General features: G+C 41.0%; 1 protein-coding gene across 1 annotated transcript; it reads right to left on the bottom strand.

The window, feature by feature from the left end:
- Nucleotides 1-2,877: 2,877 nt before the first annotated feature.
- cep76 (centrosomal protein 76) lies at nucleotides 2,878-17,681 on the bottom strand. The gene is made up of 13 exons (XM_078253812.1): nucleotides 17,461-17,681; nucleotides 16,317-16,472; nucleotides 15,514-15,598; nucleotides 15,170-15,397; nucleotides 14,758-14,943; nucleotides 12,002-12,099; nucleotides 11,684-11,812; nucleotides 11,153-11,344; nucleotides 8,614-8,780; nucleotides 7,618-7,777; nucleotides 6,501-6,674; nucleotides 4,944-5,161; nucleotides 2,878-3,279 (listed from the first exon to the last, which is right to left on the bottom strand). The coding sequence occupies exons 1-13, from the start codon at nucleotides 17,521-17,523 to the stop codon at nucleotides 3,141-3,143; spliced, it is 1,995 nt and encodes a 664-aa protein (XP_078109938.1). The 5' UTR covers nucleotides 17,524-17,681; the 3' UTR covers nucleotides 2,878-3,140.
- Nucleotides 17,682-20,536: the final 2,855 nt, after the last annotated feature.

The following is a 20,536-nucleotide window of genomic DNA, read 5'->3' on the forward strand; positions in this document are numbered from 1 at the left end:
TGCTAATTCCGTTGCCACCACTGCAATACATTTAAATATGTGGCAGTGGTGGAAAGACTGAAGAAAACAAAAAATGCTATTTCATAACTTTTGATTACTGTCAAAATGCTGTGTATTTTGCATAAGTGCAAATGATGCGTTATTATGGATCCCACGCAACTTCTAGGCAAGTCCCGCCCTACGATGCAGCCTAATTGGTTGGGGTTAGGCACTGACTTCGAGTGGTTAAGGTTAGGATAGCCGATTGGTCAGGAGATAGGACCTGAACTAATCGGGTTACGTTACCTTACAGCATGGACGCCTGGCCAATAGTAGTGTGTGAATGCTATTGAAGGATGGTTCTCGCATTGCGTGGGTTGCGTGGGTTCCAAAATAACGCGTAAATGATGGTAATAATGTTATATCATTTTCCACCCAGGGTATCTGCACAGCAAATGTAATGACTTTTAAGACCTTTTTTTAAGTCCTCTAAAAGGGAAATTTAAGACTACTACGACAAAAAAAGGAAAATGTTCAGCGCCACATGACAGAATTGTGTGGCGAAGCTGCCCCCAGATGGTGTGCTGGTCAAATTGTGGTTTAAAAAAAAAAAAAAAAAAAAAAAAACGGATGAGTCCCACATGAAATGTAAGGCCTCCTTATCGTAAATTCCAGATTTGAAGACATTTTCAGACCTTAAAAATCATTAACCTTAAAAACAAATTAGAAACGGGAAAGTGAGTCAGTGAAGAACACTCAGTTGTCATTTTGTCTTATATAGATGTAGGGTTTACACTTTATTATTATATACATTTCCAATATTAGTAAATTATTCTGCTTGTGTGTGTGTGTGTGTGTGTGTGTGTGTGTGTGTGTGGGCTGCATCACTTAACTGCTCTGTCTGCATTGTTGTCAGCCTGATTGCAGTCCCTCAGCCAGATCTCCTGGGCCCAGTTTTCCACAGGCCATAGACCCAACCACAATGTAAATAAATAATACTATTTAACAGGTGGCCCTGAGCAAACGGGGATAAGGAACAACTGGATAAACTCTCATGTCATTAATCCTTTCATATGTCAACATCCTAACGTTAGGTTGGAGACCTAATTTACCTGTTGAAAAGAAAAAGACCCCCCCCCAAACTAGCAGTCAGTCCGACCGGCGGGTAGCTGTTGCTGTTCCTAACGCAAGATTTGGTTTATCAAAGACGCAGCAAAGCAACGCAGGACAGAGAATAAGTCCAGCAGAAAGTAATAAGTTTGCCAACTTCACATATCTCAGCAACTCAAATCAACGGCCATTTGTCTACCCGGGAGTGATTTTTGTGTTGAGCGAGGTCACAGGGATTCGCTCTATGAAGCCCCAGATTCCAGTGTCTCGCTCTTTTTCTGCGACTCTCTTGCTTTGTTCAGCTCATTGGGTACTTCTCTTTTATTTTACACAACACCTTACACTGTATTATTTACAGGTGCTGGTCATATAATTAGAATATCATGAAAAAGTTGATTTATTTCAGTATTTCCATTCAAAAAGTGAAACTTGTATAATGTATACATTCATTCCACACAGACTGATATATTTCAAGTGTTTATTTCTTTTACTTTTGATGATTAGAACTGACAACTAATGAAAACAAAATTAGAATATTGTGACAAGGAGATTCACAAAGAGTGGACTGCAGCTGGAGTCAGTGCTTCAAGAACCACCACGCACAGACGTAAGCAAGACATGGGTTTCAGCTGTCGCATTCCTTGTGTCAAGCCACTCCTGAACAAGACACAGCGTCAGAAGCGTCTCACCTGGGCTAAAGACAAAAAGGACTGGACTGCTGCTGAGTGGTCCAAAGTTATGTTCTCTGATGAAAGTAGATTTTGCATTTCCTTTGGAAATCAAGGTCCCAGAGTCTGGAGGAAGAGAGGAGAGGCACAGAATCCACGTTGCTTGAAGTCCAGTGTAAAGTTTCCACAGTCAGTGATGGTTTGGGGTGCCATGTCATCTGCTGGTGTTGGTCCACTGTGTTTTCTGAGGTCCAAGGTCAACTCAGCCGTCTACCAGGAAGTTTTAGAGCACTTCATGCTTCCTGCTGCTGACCAACTTTATGGAGATGCAGATTTCATTTTCCAACAGGACTTGGCACCTGCACACAGTGCCAAAGCTACCAGTACCTGGTTTAAGGACCATGGTATCCCTGTTCTTAATTGGCCAGCAAACTCGCCTGACCTTAACCCTATAGAAAATCTATGGGGTATTGTAAAGAGGATGATGCAATGCGCCAGACCCAACAATGCAGAAGAGCTGAAGGCCACTATCAGAGCAACCTGGGCTCTCATAACACCTGAACAGTGCCACAGACTGATCGACTCCATGCCACGCCGCATTGCTGCAGTCATTCAGGCAAAAGGAGCCCCAACTAAGTATTGAGTGCTGTACATGCTCATACTTTTCATGTTCATACTTTTCAGTTGGCCAACATTTCTAAAAATCCTTTTTTTGTATTGGTCTTAAGTAATATTCTAATTTTCTGAGATACTGAATTTGGCATTTTCATTAGTTGTCAGTTCTAATCATCACAATTAAAAGAAATGAACATTTGAAATATATCACTCTGTGTGATATGAATGAATATAATATACAAATTTCACTTTTTGAATGGAATTACTGAAATAAAGTAACTTTTTCATGATATTCTAATTATATGACCAGCACCTGTACACACATCCACATGAACATTACTGATGTCACTGCCTAACACACCTCTCAACCAAAATAGTTCTTTAATTTATATTCCTATATTTATATATTATATACTAGTTGTTAAAGTTAATGTCATTTGAAAGAATTCTTGTTCATTATTATTCTTGGAAAATGTCTTTAATGAGGCCACTAAAAAGGACACAGTAAGATTAAAAAGTTTTCATTTATTTACAAAAATAGATGTATAAATACAATTCTGAGTGTAAACGTCTGTACAAATGAAGAGTCTCCTGGACAACAAAATAAAGGCCTAAACTTCACAGTAAAGACAACAGCCACATATATGTCTGTTAGTACAACTGTGAGTACAACTTCATTTAAATATAAAAGAATCAGGCCCGTGTGTGTCCTTCCGTACACATTAAATATTGTGTGCAACATAAGCTGGTGGTTTTAGGGTACGGTGGTCAGAGTACAGAGCGGTATTTACATGCAAACATGAGCCACACTGCACATGCATTCTCAGGATAGACAAACACACGAACACGGACCGCAAGCCTCACATGGTCGCCACGACAACACACTATCTCGTCACAGAACGGAGACCTGCACAGGAAGTGACAAGAGACACAGAGCATGGAATATGAAGTACTGCAAAGTCTTTTATAAATGAACAAATGCAAAGATACAAATGGAATATTCGTTTTACCTAGAAGCAATACTGGAGTGAACATATTCTATATTTTATTATATTTCAATTAACCAGCATGCAGTAGCCTAAAGGAGAGTAGGGATAGACCGATTATCAGGCGGGTTTAGCAGATGATCTGTATCAGCGTTTTATTTGCCTGATAACTGATCAAGTTAATGAATTAAAAAGTGTTGTACTTTGGCTCGGCTCCAGCTCTGTCTGTCCCTCTGCTTCGGTTTCACTCCCCACTGAGTCTGATTTAATGTTTCCCGTTGATTCCCATCCACTTGGAATATTCCTGGCACACTGCAACCCTATCAAGAACCCTTGCAGGCACAGAAACTATGAACTAACACACAATTGGGGATGTTAACAATTAACCGTTAAACCGTTCAACCCAATAGGAATCTTGACCGATTAATAGTCAGTTTAAAGCAATATTATTAAATAAAAAGAAAAACTTGCAGCTACTAATTGATGCGGTGAAGATGGCTTCGGGGATACGTTCCGTGTCCGCGGAGAGCTGCGGTCTTATAGCGATTCCATACTGGGAAAGTGGCTGCATGTGTCCAAAACAATGCATGCAACATCGTGGCTACGCGACGCAGTTACAAATCCGCAGCTTTCCATGGATGCTGAAAATAAAAAAAAGTCTGAGGCTCCCACACAGGTGAACTGGGACTCAGTTGCCTGCTCGTAGGTTAATGGTTAATAATTGGTTAACGAGGGTCGGCTATCTCTATACACAATTAAGACAGGAAAGGGATGGTGTGAATTTTTAAGCCCGATTTTAGTCTAGGATGTTAGTCTAATGTCAGTTGCCAGGAGCTCAGGACTCTGAGCACTGTGTGCTCAAGTCTGGCAGAATATGTAACACTGACATGGAATTGTGTTGTGGGTCTTTATAGGGAGATTCTCTTCTCTCTTAAGCCCAGTTCAGACCAAAGATTTGCGAACTACTTGCAACACGCCGCTCTGCAGTGCTCTGAAAGCTGCCAGTTCACACCAATGTGACAAGACGGTGTATCATCTCCATAGCAACGACTCCTTGTACTTCTCTCCAACTTCCGACTTTCAGGCTTTTTTGTAGCTGGATTTAATTTGTAGCATCTAAATATAAAGGTTTTCGCACCCTCTACAAGGAGGTCTGAGTTCAGGCTCTGCTACCATACACTGCAGCTGGAATGGATTTGCTGCCATAGGTCTGACGTATAATAATAATAATAATGCCAACAAAATATTCTCACAGGCAAAATTGTGAGTTGAGTGACTGTTCAGTGACTCTGAATGGGGGTCAATTATCTTATCTAATGGTGTTTTCACAGTACTTTTATAGAGTCATTCTACTAACAAAGTTCAGTTGTTGTTTTGAGGAACCATTGGGCCTTTGGGTCTAATCTAGCCATAGCTAACCTTCTTTATGGATGCCACTAAACAAACCTGAGGTTGCACTGAATATAATGGTGGGATTTTGTTTTGACACTCAAATAGAACAAATGCTTGCCAACATTAAGTTCACACCCATAGCAACAAAGGATTTTTTTTAACCACGCATTCACCATGCTACCCACTAGCTCACCTGAGGCAGGTGGCAAAGGCTCTACGAGCATTGCGGTGCAAGAAGTGGATGGGGAAGCCTTTGAAGGTGTGTCCGTCTGGCACCGCCCTCCTCACTGCGTCCTGGAACTCCTCGTTGCCACAGGAGACGCCAGTGCAGCGCTCCAGCTCATAGGCTGCCAGTGCCGAGGACAGCAGGTAGGACAGGTGGTCGTCCCATACTGTGGCCAGTTCCAGGTCCTGGAGGAGAGAGCACCAAAGAGCTCATACTTTGCTCAACAAATCTCACTTACATTTTACACGTTAAGACAAAACACCTAACCTGTATTTGGTCAGTGGCAAGTAAAGGGTCAGTTCACCCAAATCTCTCATACACATACTTTGTCACCTAACTACGTCCACATTTTTCAACGTAGAAACCTCATTCAAAAATAAAAACGTTCAGCTCGATTAGGACATTCCTGCTATTACTTTTGTCATTAATACCTTTCCGAAATATTCAACGTTTTCCGGGCAACTTTCCCCATTCAAATGAATGGAGACAATGTTCAAAACGGAGACATTTTCACACTTTTTTCAACACTATTTCCTCAGTCATACTTTCAGTTAGAAACTCCTATTCAAAATATTGAAAAAAATATATATATATAAAAAAATGTATAAATAGTTTAATTTAAGTATATTTATTTTTTAAATAATCAACCTTCTTTGAAGCCTAGTATTCAGATTTTTACATAGTTGTGTATTGGAACAGCAAGAGTCAGATCTATGTTAAAACACCTCTCCACTCAAAGGTGTGAGTCTATGTGGTTTAACAACTTCTGGAAAAAACATTTTAAACTTGCTCTCACGCACACAATTTTTAGTCTCACCATACATTATTATTATTTTTTAATTTTAATCCAAATGTAGCATAAATTTTAACCAAATGGCCAGAAAGTCTGTAAAAGAAAATGCTAATTAATCAGTGTTGCCATCCACTACTCTTATGCGCAATGAGATGACATGCGTTTCAGTTTGTTTTATATATAAAAAGTCACATAGTATGCTCATTTTCAGGTTCATACTTGTATTTTGGGTTTCTACTAGAACATCTTTACGTGCTTTAATCTTAAAAAGAAAAAAAATCTCATTGTGTGTGAAAATACCTGTATTATAAATACTCGTTCTGATTTGTCAGCGTCTCCGAGTCTCTGCACCGCCATTGCAGCCGGGGAATGACTGACGGCTCGTTTTAAAAGGCACAGTTTCTGATAACGGACTGTGAAAAATAAGTCAAACATGCTTCATGTACGTCATGATTTATTTGCGTCTGTTGCCATTGCACGTCACATATTATTCTTTCCACCACAGCCAAGTGCGTTTGTGTGATATTTCAACTTTTCATTTTTTAATTTCCACTCAGGTTTGTAATATTAAAACTGATATGTGCATACAACACATATCACAACAGGTGGATGGAAACATATGGGATGTGAACCATAGCTTTTACTTGTCATAAATGCTCTCAGCAGACTTGAACATAACCTAAAACACCGAAACTTTAAGGGTCCATATCTAGTCTAGCACTGTGTTTTACCTTCCTGTGCTCAGAAACCAGGTAGCGCATCTCCAGCTCCAGCTGGTTGCTGGCAGCAGCAGGATCCAGAGATGGGGCACAGAGTGGAGGCAGAGGGGGCAGAGAGGTGGTGGAGCCTGGGGCGCAAACAGACTTCAGAGCCTCTTCGCTCATCGCCTTCCACCGAGACTGATTCTGAAAGGAAAGAAGGAGGGGAAAAAGGGCATTTAGCTGATGCTCTTATCTGGGCTTACTTTTTCCATTCACACAAGAGAACCACTACACTGTAGCCTCTGGGGATTTGCTGCCTGTCTTTAGGGTAACATGACAGGACAGGAGTTGCTGATACGTGGAAGTGTTGCAGATTCAACTTCCCTGGCAACCATCCAGTCACAAGCCCACTGCTCTTTGCTCGAGACTACCTCTGTCTAGTCTCGCTTTGCCAGACCTTCCTCCACAGCGCTCTGGTTTATTGGCATTTCTTTAAACCAATCACAATCGTCCTGGGCGGCGCTAAGCACTGGGCAGAGCCACGGTGCCTCTGCAAAATAGTCTCGGAAAGGAACTTGTTTTGGTGGAACGTGTGTACGTTCAAAAGTAGTTTTAGTCGTGCGACAGAAAACTCAGATTGGACAGATAGTCTAGCTAGCTGTCTGGATTTACCCTGCAGAGATCTGAGGAGCAGTTAACCATAGTCCTCACAAATCCACCGGAGTTTAGAATGCCAACACAAAGGCAGAGGAAGGGGACGGACATCCGGGCGAAAACAGTGACATCCGGCGGAATTTCCGGCAGCAACGGAGCAATCCCGGAAGTGGAACGTCGTGGATATAGATTGACCTCTGTCTGATTAAAATCACCACTGCACATTTAATACAATCTTCTCCGGCCAATTTAATATGCAGTGTAAATAAAGACTTTCATATTGAAAGTTATTTCACCTGCCCCTGACTATTAACACAATACCCGTCAACGAAACAAATGTGACCAGCATAATTATATTTATATAATATATAATTTTAGTGGCACCTTTTTAACACTAAAGGGCCATGATAATTAATAAATACAACAATTCGCCATGCAATATAAGTAAAATGTATTTAATCTGTGGGGAAACTATAGGACACCATTCTCTTACCTGGAAGTCAAAGACACAAAGCTCCACAGCATCGGTGGGCTGGCAGTTGGCCAGGAAGGTCTGGTGGTTGAAGACACAGCCCACAGTGCGGTAGGGGGAAGAGGGTTTGGGCTGGGGGGCCAGGGGCGGGGCATCTGGGTCTATGGCCTGGTGCAGGTATCTGACCATACACATGGGACATCGCAGCTAATCAGTGTCATTGCAAAAATACTAATAAAACTGATAGAAAATGATATTAATAATTATCAAATCCATTGGGCCATGCCATTTTGAGGGCATGACTTAAGATGTGATAAAATGTACTGTCGCTCTGTTAAATTAGCCCAAAGCTTCATGGTGGGGAAATTGCCTAAAACATATAGGTCCAGTTAATGAGTGAGGAATGAAGGAGGCTTCAAATGAAAGTACTACCAGGAAGTTAAAAAAAAAAACTCTAATGGCTGGGACACAATTGTAAAATTTAGAAAGAAATGGTTCAAAAAAAAAAAGAAAAAAAAAAAAAAGCTCCTCAAAAACACTGCTTGGTGTAAATCAATACCTAGTTTCTATCACGGACTTCAAATTGAAAAATGATATGAAATGAAGTCTATCTTCATTACAAGATTATAGGGAGTTATGGCCAAAACAGTCATTGATGGACAAAATCCCAAAAATGAATAACCACCAAAAAATGAAATTGGATTCAGAGATATCCTGCTGACAAACACACAAAGACTGGCTAATGAGCTAACTGACGCTAAAAGAAGAAACGCAGTGCAGTTTAAATGATTTCTAAGACAGTGTTTGGTTTTAGCAGTTAGAGAAAAACTCTAAATGTTAAATATTGGAGACGTTTATGAAAGACAATTTACCTAAATATATCTTTTGATCATTTTTTATTTTATTTTTTTAAAAAGGTATCCAACCCAACATAAATATGTTATTAACAGGGGAGTTACAGTCGTTAGTAAGTTATCAACTGACTGAAGAACGACAAAAAAAATAAGAAAATTGGACCTGTGTGCAGTCAGACTCTCCCAGAAGGTGATGCTCCCATCAGTACCGCGGGTCAGGACCCAGGTGTGTGGGGTTACCTTGGCTTTGGTACCCACACACACATATGCATCCAGGCCAAATCCCAGCAGTAAGCTACACAGCAGGGTGGCGTGGTCCTCACAGTCCCCCTGGGGAGGACAGACGGGTGGAGAGTTTGAAATGTGGAAAGTAAATGATCAACATCACGTGTAGTGTTCAGAGCTCTCTTAACCTTAATAGAAGGCCAATTCACTTTCATTTTTAACATTAAAGTCTTCAAGAGCAACAGGACTTTGTTTCCTGGCTCAAATTGGTTCATGAGGCTTTTTGGAGCTGCAAAGTAATGACTAAGTGTAATTATTTTAACCCTGGTGTGACAAACAATGAGCCTCGAGTGAGCTCCATTCACTCATAATTAAAATATTCCGATTTTATACTACAAATATTCTCAAATTATTACAACTTTTATCTCTAAATATTACAACTTTATTATAAGTCCCTATATTTAGACAGATTTGAAGAGATTTACTACGGTCCTTATACCATCCCTGTTGCTTGTCTAATTCATCATCGTCACTACAACAGTCTGTTTAAACAGAAATACAATATCCGGTTTTCACTGCACTCTTAGCCTTTCTCAGAAATGTTGAACACGCACACAATAACAGTCTGCTGGAGAGGAAATAAGCTCTGTAGTCACTAAATGGTCCGTGGCAGTAAGCAACTCTTATTTCACTCGTACAACTTTTCTGGTAAAGAGGCCTGGGTTGAGCTGGGGACTTGTGCTGCTGCTGTGTGCTGGCTCGGGCTACGGGCAAGTCAGAATGATATATGTTCCCCAGAAGTGCTAATATAGACGGCAGCATCGAAACAGGCTGGGGACTGATGAGGCTAAATTAATTTCCCCTGGAATGAAACTCATAAATCACAGCTGACAAGGGCCACTTTGTGAGAGTTGCGTTGTGTCTGTCTTGCCAGCCGCTCACAGAGTAGAGGCAGGAAACATTTATCCTGTGGTGGTCTGGGAAATTTCCCACCATCTAGTAGAGATGAAAATGCATCAGTCAGTCGACTCTACACAAATCCTTCTTAAGGCCCTGACAACCTGACGTCAAAGAACGAGTGGCAATGAAGGCAGACTGTTGCATTGCCTGGGTCTTGGCCAAAAATTGCACCGCAAAGACTACAGCCGCATCTACGTGAGACGGAATAACTCTCCATACCAGTAGGCGGCGGTAGTCTGTATTCGTCATTTAAAAAGGGAACCCGGTAGACCCAGGACTGTGGACATACAGACAGTTGCTAAGATGCATTCACCAGCCCCCCACGAAAAGTGCTCAGCCTTTCCGCTGATTTTGTCCAGTGGCTACTTATATTTACGAACCAGAAAGGATTTTCCCCATAGGCCACCATTGTATAAGGGAGTTTGGACAACTGCCTTGCACTTACTCAAAGACAGTATATCACCAACAAGGTATTAAACCACAAGAGGTAATAGACTAACACGCCGTGAAAAAAAGAAAGATGTTTTTCACATCCTTAGATCTATAATTTACAGGATATCTAACGTGTAAATAGCATACCTGCAAACTCAGAAGGGCTGAAAAAGGTGACACATCTCCCCCCCCACTATATATATATATATATATATTTAAAAAAGGAGCACCTTGTTCAATTGTATTTGTCTAAAACAGTTGATCTAAAAACAAAACAAAAGGCGCACACAACGGCGACATTAAAGAACGGCTTGTGTATTGCTATGGCCACAGGGTCAAAATTAAATGATTTATTAAAAATGTAATAACAATAACTTATTTCACCAGTAAATTCCTTTTAAACTACAAAAACAACCACTGGATGGGAAAAAGGTATTTCACAATAACAACGGCAGCTACAGTCTGGTGTTGGAATCCTCTCCAGTGAAATACAGACACACTTTACTCCGTTTAGCTGTCAGCATTTTAACCGTGTTTACTCCAGCTGCTAGCTAGCGGTAGGCTAACGTTAGCTGCTGCTGAGTGTGGTGTTAACTAGCGTCCCATGCTCTAACGTCCGTTTTCGGAGCATCAGAGAGAAGCGCAGGCATTTACGAGGCACCTAAATAAGGCACCGAAATCCGCGTTGCTATTTGGTCCGGTAGATAACGGTCGTTAAGGCACCGGTGCTGTATTAGCACCGGGTCTCGGACCCCCCCCCCCCCGATAAAAACTCTTCGGAGCTACACGATTCACGTGGATGACATTTTCCCATTCAAAACGTGATTTTCGCCAAAAAGCGACTAGTTTGCAGGTATGAAATAGATTAATAAAAAAGATGAGAATGTTAAGTCCAGGGAGCCCGCTAGGTGGGATCTTCCATCTTAGAACTAATGAAACACATTACCAGGGCACTTAATTGGAATTTTGGTGTGAAAATCTATAAATCTGTCTTTGACGATCTAGCAGTACAGTAAGTGCATTGTCATCTGAAAAATGAGTCCATCGCTGTTGTGGCTGCCAAGATGCCAGCCAGTTCTCCTTACCTTCCCTCTACACAGGAAAGCCATTAATGTGCACCATTGCTCCTGCTTGCCTCCTCCTCCTCCCACCACCGGGGCCTTCTCCTGGGCCAGCAGGCTGACGAAGCGGGCCGCCTGTCGAGGGCTCTCTAGAAGCCGGCCTGCCCGCAGGACACGCACGTAAGAACACACTGGCCTGTTGACGCCATTCTCATCCTACAGAGAGCACAGAGACAAAGTTAGAGTTCAGGATTCATCAATCCCTATACTGGTTAGGAATATGAAAAGTCCTCTCCGCTAACCACTAACATACTAAACCTGTGCATGAGTGGCAAACAGCAAATGAATTGGGTTGTTTGGAGGAACTCCCTATTTAGTGTCTGCATATACAGTATGTAACCCATTCCCTTTGCTATCCTGGGAATTGCCCCACACGTCTAATAAGATTGACTAAAGAAATTGCCTACTTTAGGAATAAATGTCCTTAAAACTAAGCAAAACTATGTCATATAAAGGTTACTTTTTTTTCCCCACAACATGTGAATTTAGACAAACCTGTGCAAAGATCTTGACCATTTTGGATTGGTGCGATGGACGAATCTCCAGGAACTCCCTCCACCACTGTTTGGCATAAACCAAGAAAAGTCTCTCTTTCTCTGCTGTCCTCTGCCTCTCCAGTGATTGCTGAATGAGAAACACACAGTGACATCAGCTGCTACATATAGAGCTTTGATGTTTCAACTCTGAGGAAGATTGATTCTTAACAGCATTAATGGAATTGTGTTGTACCGATTCACTATTAGTTGACAGCGTTACTTTATTCATGAATAATGAAGGCCATGAATAAACAGAGAGAGACTCCAGTGTGCTGACCTGTGTGCTGATGATGTCAGTGCTCAGTGTCTCTGTGAGAGGAGGGTAGAGCTCCATGCTGACAGTCAAAACACCAGCTGGGACTTTACATTCACTACCTGGAGACACACAGAGTATACACCAATACATGTTACCGAAGGCTATTGCCACATACTTGGAGCTGGGAAGAGACAAAACTGTCTCGAGGTTTTTTTCAAAAACCTCGTATTTCTAGTATATGCCTACTAATGTACTGTTAAAAACCAGCCTGGGGGCTCGGACCCTTCCATGGAGTCACAACATTATCAACGCGGACAGGAAAGAAGAAAAGTATTTTGCTACTCAAATTTAGATTTTTTTAATTACTTTTCTTTGATCTTTATTGCAAAATACTACTGAATTTTCTTTCAAATGAAGAAGTAAAAAAAAGGGTTGCAAGCAGACGCTGCTTCATTTTAAGGGGTCACCAGCCAGAAAGGCCAGGAAACAATGTTTTACAGCTGATGCCTTAATTTAAAAAAATTAGGAAAAATCCAATCGTTAAGTACACCAATTTTCTTTGTGAATGAATAATGTATCGTAAATAAATAAATGTTCTTCCTTAAAATACAGGGGGCATAAGTGAGTACACCCCTATGTTAAATTCCCATAGAGGCAGGCAGACTTTTACTTTGAAAGGCCAGTTATTTCATGGATCCAGGATACTATGCATCCTGATGAAGTTCCCTTGGCCTTTGGAATTAAAATACCCCCCCATCATCACATACCCTTCATCATACCTAGAGATTGGTATGGTTTTATTTCAGTTAGCCTAATAGCTGGTTTGATTTGCATTGAGAGATGATTTTATGGAAAGTACCCCATGTTAATCTCTAGGTTTGAGGATATAACTAATTGTCGGATATAACTCTAGGAAATAACTGGCCTTTCAAAATAAAAGTCTGCCTGCCTCTATGGGGATTTAACATAGGGGTGTACTGACTTATGCCCCCTGTATTTTAAGGAAGAACATTTATTTATTTACGCTACATTATTCATTCACAAAGAAAATTGGTGTCCTTAAAGATTGGATTTTTCCTCATTTTTTTAATTAAGGCATTCATTTTTAGTCAACTTTAGCATGGGTTCATAAACTTATGAGTGCCACTGTATGTAATCCATAGTGTAATTCAAAATGGTTTCTAAAATGCAACTTACAGGATGGATGTGTGAAAAAAAAATACATTTGTAAACACAATTATCTAAATGACATAGCTCTACTTGCATCATGTTCCCTAGTAGGATGACTTTAGGACTCTCTTGACTGATTGGGCAATGGGGTTATAATTGCAGTTGGTTACTCTGCTTCTATCACTGTGATTTTGTTGGTACTATTACTGTACTTATAACTACTACTTTCAGCAAAGGATCTGAAAGAAAAAGCTTGTGCAAAAGCAAAATGTGTAAGGGTGGGACTAAGATTGTTCCCAGATCTCACCGGTGCACCTAACGTCCTCGCATCTGCCTCTCCACGAACGAAGCAATGTCGTTTATATCGATATGGTTTAATGTTGCGTTACATGACCCAGTCCTTCTGTAAAGCCGTGCCTCTGTTTGGATCTCTCCTCTGCGCAGCCCCCCCCCCAATTCACTCACATAGGGCTCCCCTGCAACATGCAGACAGACACAGCCCTGCCGGTCCACATGCTGACATTTGTCTACAGCTTTAATTGTTATTAACACAGCTGTATATTGTTAAGTATGAGAGGGAAACCTGTATTGGTACCAGTGTTTCTGCTGGTAACTCTCTGTTATTGCGGCCGCCACGGCAAAAAACACATTAGAAGTTACTAAATGCAACTAACTTCAGTTGGTTGAGTAATAGCGTGTGAGACGGAGCCTGCTGGTCCTGGGCGAGAGATGGGACCCATGGCCAGAATATCATAGTTCATAAAAATGCAGCGCAGTGACGATACAGACATTTCATAGCCTACACAAGACGTGTTTAACGCCGCTGACCCGCCAAAGAGCATTCGACCCGTGCTGGACCCATTCATAATGAGTCAGCCGTCACTCTGTGAGTAGCATACGCTTCAGTCCATCGCACTCCCCCTCTCTCCCTGTTTTTTTTTTTTTTAAAAGACTTAGGCCTTTATTTTGATAGGACAGCTGAAGACATGAAAGGGGAGAGAGAGGGGGTAATGACATGCAGGAAAGGGCTGCAGGTCGGAGTCAAACCTCTATATATACCAACTGAGCTATCCGGGCGTCCTCTCTCTCTTTTAATCAGTCTGTTATTGTTGTTGAAAACAAGTGAAGGAGCTTTCTCAGAGATGTATATATTTTAATATATCCTAGGCTATTTATTTCAGATAACTTTCTGAATGTGTTGCAGCTGTATATGTTCAAACTGGGAAGGAAACCCTGTCTTTGCATTTTATTTTAATCACAATCTGTTTTAATAAAAGCTTGTGAAGAGTGGCTTTGACTTAAAACTGAACCTTTAGCCCACTTGGTAAAAAAAACACAGAGCTATATATCGTGTATCTCCATTCAGCGTTAACGGCGACGCAAGGAAAAATTTGGGTGCACCTAAATGTTGTGCTGGTGCACCTAAATAAAAAAAGTTAGGCGCACCAGTGCAACCAAGGCAAAAAGTTAGTCTGGAGCCCTGGACTGCATTAATCATTCTTTACTCTTGGCCATAGAGACATGACCTTTAAAAAAAACAAATCCATTCATTAATTCAGTATCACACTATGACTGTTATTCAGTGCAGCAGAATCACCCTTCCTCACCAACTCCCATCAGCTCCACAGCAAAGCAGGTCTTCCCACTGGGCGAGCTGAGAACTGTCCTCCAGTCCAGGAAGTAGGACGAGACCAGCGCTGTCTCACTGGAGGTGTCCGTCTTGATCAGCACCAAGTGAATCGGGTCACACAAAGACAGCATGGTGGTCGTGTCCGCCATTTTGCTGCCCTCGCCTGCAGTGACAAAATTACAAACTAACTTTAGATAATATATTGAAAATGATTCAAAACTGACCCCCAGGTATGTAATATGTCTATTTCATTCCTAAAATAACTTTAGATTGCGCAATGTGGTTGTCCAAAGGGGCCGCTAAAATCATGCGTAAGAACACAAACTGAAAGTCACAAATAGCCACTTGAAGCAACATGAAGCAACAGCATGACAACAGTGATCATTTACCTGTGGATCCATCTCTGTGGATCTCTAAGAGGAAACCCTCCTTCAGGTCAGGTTCACAGGCACAGGGCACTGGCTTTGAGCGAAACCTCTGGTTGCGGAAGTGCAGGTAGAGCGTAAATGTAGAACACACCTGACCAGGTAAAGGCTCTGGCTCCTGGAGGTGCTCCAGAAAGGCTTTACCACCAAGCACTTGGAGATACAGGTACCGCCTGGATGGGTCAATATTGGCTGAGAGAAAGAAAAGAATGGCTTTACCTAACATTTTTACTAGGACAACATGAGCGGAATAAAATAGGCCATGCTATTAGGTTGGTTTATTGGGTCTTGTAAATGGCGTTTCTTACTTTTTTTCAGCTGAGTAATATTCTTGTCAACAAAGTGAGCAGCAGGCTTTGGAGGGGATCCTGTTTCTGCATCTGTGGGTACTTCCTACCAAAACAGACAAACATGACAAACGTACCAAACAGTCAGCTGGGGATTGAAGTCATACAATTTGTTCGGTGGAGAAATGGTTATCTGTATCTGGGTTCAAATTAGTATTAACCTATTTAAGACAGTTGTTATCATTACCATTTGGTTAGGAAGAGTCTATCTTCAATTTTGAATCAAATCAATTAAAGGGAACTGCTGTCGACCAATCATCATGTATGTAAATCTGAAAATTGCCTGCCATGTGTTGGCTAGTCTATATCCACGACGCTCTACTTCCTGGATAGCTCAGGTGGCGCCAGAAATTCCGTCGGATGTCCCTCATTTAGGCTGGATGTCTTTTACCTTCCTCTTTCTCTGTGTCGGCGTTCTAACCTCTGGTGGATTTGTGAGGACTATGGTTAACTGCTCCTCAGATCTCTGCAGGGTAAATCCAGACAGCTAGCTAGACTATCTGTCCAATCTGAGTTTTCTGTTGCACGACTAAAACTACTTTTGAACGTACACACGTTCCACCAAAACAAGTTCCCTAACGAGGCTATTTTGCAGCAGCACCGTGGCTCTTTATGACACATGAAGATTGTGATTTGTTTAAAGAAATGCCAATAAACCAGAGCACGTTTTTCTCCCATCCAGGAATGCTGTGTGGACTAGCCAGACCTTCCTACACAGCGTGGTGGAGGAAGGTCTGGCAAAGCGAGACTAAGTGCTGGCTAACCTGTGTGAAGTGTAGGTCCTTCATCACATCATCTATGATGCCCCTGCGCTGCAGAGCATGTAGGAAATCCACCTCAGACAGAGCTCGATGTGCTGGGCCTCGGTCGTCCCTTACAGTCTCAGCCAGCACCTCTCGGATCTTCCCATGGATGTCCATCTGATAACCAACAGAGAGAATAAACACCACGAACAGCTAGATGTCTCAGACCTCACCAATGTTCTTTGAGGTATCTGAATTAAGACTCCTTATCATTTAAGGTTAATTGTGTATCTGCCGTTCCCCCAATTTCCAGACCACAATTAATAAAGTGCGGCTAAAACTGTCATCACATTGCCCCAATGTTGTGCTTGTTTACGGGCAATCATCCCTCTTTACTGTGCTGGGGAGAGTGGTGTGCAAGTCTTGAAAATCTTCATGAGAAAGATGGAACCTATCAGTTCATTTTTTTTATATATATTCAGTAGAGCTATAGGAAGGTATAGGTCTCAGGATTGCATTAGACTCTTAATGCAAATGCAGTTTTGTAAAATAGAGAATGCTTTACAGACTGGAATAACTTGATGTAAACACAAAAAACAGTGGTTCCATAGTGAACCAGTTAACGTTACTAAGAAAAATTATTTTAACTTTAATTACAATACTGTTTAATGGATCGTTGCATCTCTACCTAGTGCTACTCAACCTTAGACTGTAAACACTACTGATCCCCTATTTGCACTGTAAAGTTACTTCAGAGAGCAGTCTGCTTACAGACCTCTGTAAGCTAACGTTAGACTAGACAGGCGTTAAGTACCCTAGCTTGGAAATGACAACCGAATAATGTTTTAAATAACGAAAAACAATCTATCTACATATTTAGTACAGCCGAACTTAATAAAAGACGGAGTTTAGTGATTCCAGGTCTTAAAATAGAATGTAAGTTATCATGTGTGCAATGTCTGTGACATTCATTTGCTGATTGAATGGCATTTTACGAATCGTTAAGCTAACTTTACCAGGCAGTCTCCCTTCAACAAATCACATAACGTTACGCGTAACTATCAAACCACGTAACGTTATATAAAAAAAATACATACGGCATACATAGGGGACATTGTTTAATAACGCAAACGCATAGCAAATTAAAGCTAAGTAGTTTGCTCACCTTAAGCAAATGGTTGTGAATAATTTGCTTCAGTTCGGAAGCTTTCTCTGGAGGCAGAGACATTGTAGCTAGCTAACGCTACGTTAGTAATAGGCTACTAACAGGAACGATAAACGTGTGTATGAGCAATATTCGATCCTTGTCAACCGTAACATAATCTAAATTCTGACAGTCCGCGGATCATAGCCACAACTGCCAGTTTAAACTATGGCGGAAAAGCAAGCGGGAATGCGGCTCCACTGATGCCTGACGACATTGTTATGGTATTCAACAATTCTGTCCTACAACGAAATAACATACGTCAAGTTGGATATCATTGCCAATATGCTTTATTTTAGGGGACCTTTAAGTTTAATTTAATTTCGGTTGAAGAACTATTTGCCATTTAATTTAGGGATTGTATTGGTTGCCCTATTCTCGTTTGCTCTGCGACAACCATAGACAGTATATAGAATGGACCAACAGATCCCGTTGCTCTGGACGGAGACCAGTGAAGGATATTAGAAGCACTTTTCCGGTGATGGCTGAGCGTTACTGCGCAGCCTCCAACTGAGAGCGACGACGTAAATGTGACGTGAGCAACCTGTTTGAAAGTTGGAAGTCTTCTGGTAGCTGTGCCAAGAGAAATCTCAATCATTCCCAATCTAGCAGAGACGGAGAGCGTAGGTATATGTAAGGAGATAATATGGGCACAGGCTAATTATTGCTAACTAAAATGCTAGTTAACATTAGTAATTAAACTTAAACAGCTAATGTAAGTCCAAACTGCTTGCGAGCTTCTCCTGTACTATACGGTAATTCCTCTACTATGAGACATAAAGTCGCGTGGTTATGACACAATCGTTAGCCTATTTTTATAAAAACGTCTACTACGGAGCCATAACGTGAGATACAAGGTAATGGAGCCTTTTATACATTGTCGTGTTTCTTTAGAAATAAACAACGGACAAATAGAGTCTTTAAACGCTTCAGATGTAAAGTTATTCGCTGTCAAAGTGACGTCAAAATGAATGGCAGTCAATGGAATGCTAACGTCGGGTGATCGCTTTGTAGCATCAAAATGGCGCCATAGGAGGTTCGAGCTCTGAAGCGAAGCTTACCCCCTTGGGGCGACAACCAATAAAGGACCATTTTGTAGTCCAAATTGTAGTCACCCTGTTAGATCTAATTACTGGCTGTTACTATTTTGTTTTCATACCAATGTAACCTGTCTTATAGTATTAAGACAATTTAGATTGTTTTACTCTCATCCTTAAAACAATACATCTGCAGTTTCTTTTAGTGGATGGCTCATACAATAAATACAGTACTTCCTTCTCTACACATTATCCCACAGACAAGACCAAATGAAATTACTACAGTATTCAATAGTGGTAGTAGTCAATATGAGCAAGGCCTCTTCTTGAAATATTGAATCAATTCCTGGAATCCATGGTGAGAGGCCTCCAGTCTGGCTGCATTGATTTAGCTCATGCTCAGAATGAAATTAGGACTGTTAACACAGCACAGCAGTGCGGGATGGGGGAGAGCTGCGGGTGGACAGTGTAAAGCTGCTTTACTTAAACTAAGTCAAAGAAAAAACACAAGCAGACAAGCATGGTTTGGTAAAAAAGATGAATGTTTTATTTTAAGAAGTATTTCATGTTTTGTTTGCTTCTTTTTCAAAACGCCATCTGTCATGTTCTCACTGCAGCTCAGCAGTGTACAAAACTCCCCTGAAATTTGATGTGGAAAACAAGAATAAATGGAATGTTATGGTCAAACGTGTCTCTTCTGGGTTAAAAGAGAACAGAGTAATAGCCATGTCCAACGGTGGGATCTTAGCCAATCAGCAACCCACCACTTCCTCTCAGGAGTAAGTACACGCTAATGACAACTCTGATACAAACTGGTCAACGCAGTGCTAACATGTTACTCATGTATTGTGGGAAACAGCAGATCACATACACTTTTATCTGTACTGATTATGCTAGGAAACCTTGGAGCATACATTTTTCCATTTAATTCACTTCAAGGCACATTAAAAGCTATCTCAACCAGTAAATAGGTACAAACGTGTATGCTATCACCTCACCTCCTAACTAGAATTTATTCCAAGGTGCTTCGCTCCAACTTTTAAATTGCACTATTATAGCTTTGGATTGGTCCCAGTCAATTGAAAACCAATTTAGTAATTCTATGGGATAAAATTAAAAAGTCAAAACGCAACGCAAAGCTACTATGACTATCACTTTATAATGCAGTTGTCAGTCATGTCAGAGATACAACGGAAAATACATTCCACAATTTAATTTAATAGCTTGCCTGGCTGTTACTTTCCAAAAAATGGACAGCTTTGCTTTGGTTTCCTCAAAAATAAACAGTGGAATAACCTGAACATACACACATGAACCCATCCAGTGGGTAAATACACGCACTAAGCGGAGAGGGACCTGTCAGCTTGTATAATCCATGTGACAAACCAAAACCTATGGAAAAAAAGGTGCTCATATAACAGAAAATAAAATGTTAACATTCTAGCAAAGTTAAAAACATCAGCAAGGCAGCTCCCCCATAAAGTGTCCAGTCACACAAAAATATATATCTGGCCGTATTGGGATGCCACTGCTAAACGTGAATGGAAGAACAAGTGGTGCTCCGGAAAACCTCTAAAGGCATGCATGCACATTTCATTACAGAAAAACAAAAACTCACATAGCTGACCTCTAGACTTTGAAGTCTTTCTACATATCTATGGTAGGATGGAGAGTTGACACTTTCAAAACTTCATTTTGAAATGCAAAATGTGTCCACAGATGACCAACACACATCTCACCACTACAAATAAAGAATGCAAAAAAAAACAACTTGTCAGAATTATTTTTTTGCTTTGTACTGCACCTTTAGTACGTTTTCTTTCATTTGCTATGGTACAGTACATTCATCAACAGTGACAAAAAGGAAAGGAAATGAAATCATCGTGCTGGCACCAAGATCCTGAGATGTTTCTATTTTTGTTAAGATCTTACATGAAAAATATACACACAATCATTTGATCTAGCGCTCCCGCATTTTGACCTTAAGAAATAAATACCTA

This window comes from Sander vitreus, chromosome 6 (genome assembly GCF_031162955.1).
Source record: "Sander vitreus isolate 19-12246 chromosome 6, sanVit1, whole genome shotgun sequence".
NCBI classification, from domain to species: domain Eukaryota; kingdom Metazoa; phylum Chordata; class Actinopteri; order Perciformes; family Percidae; genus Sander; species Sander vitreus.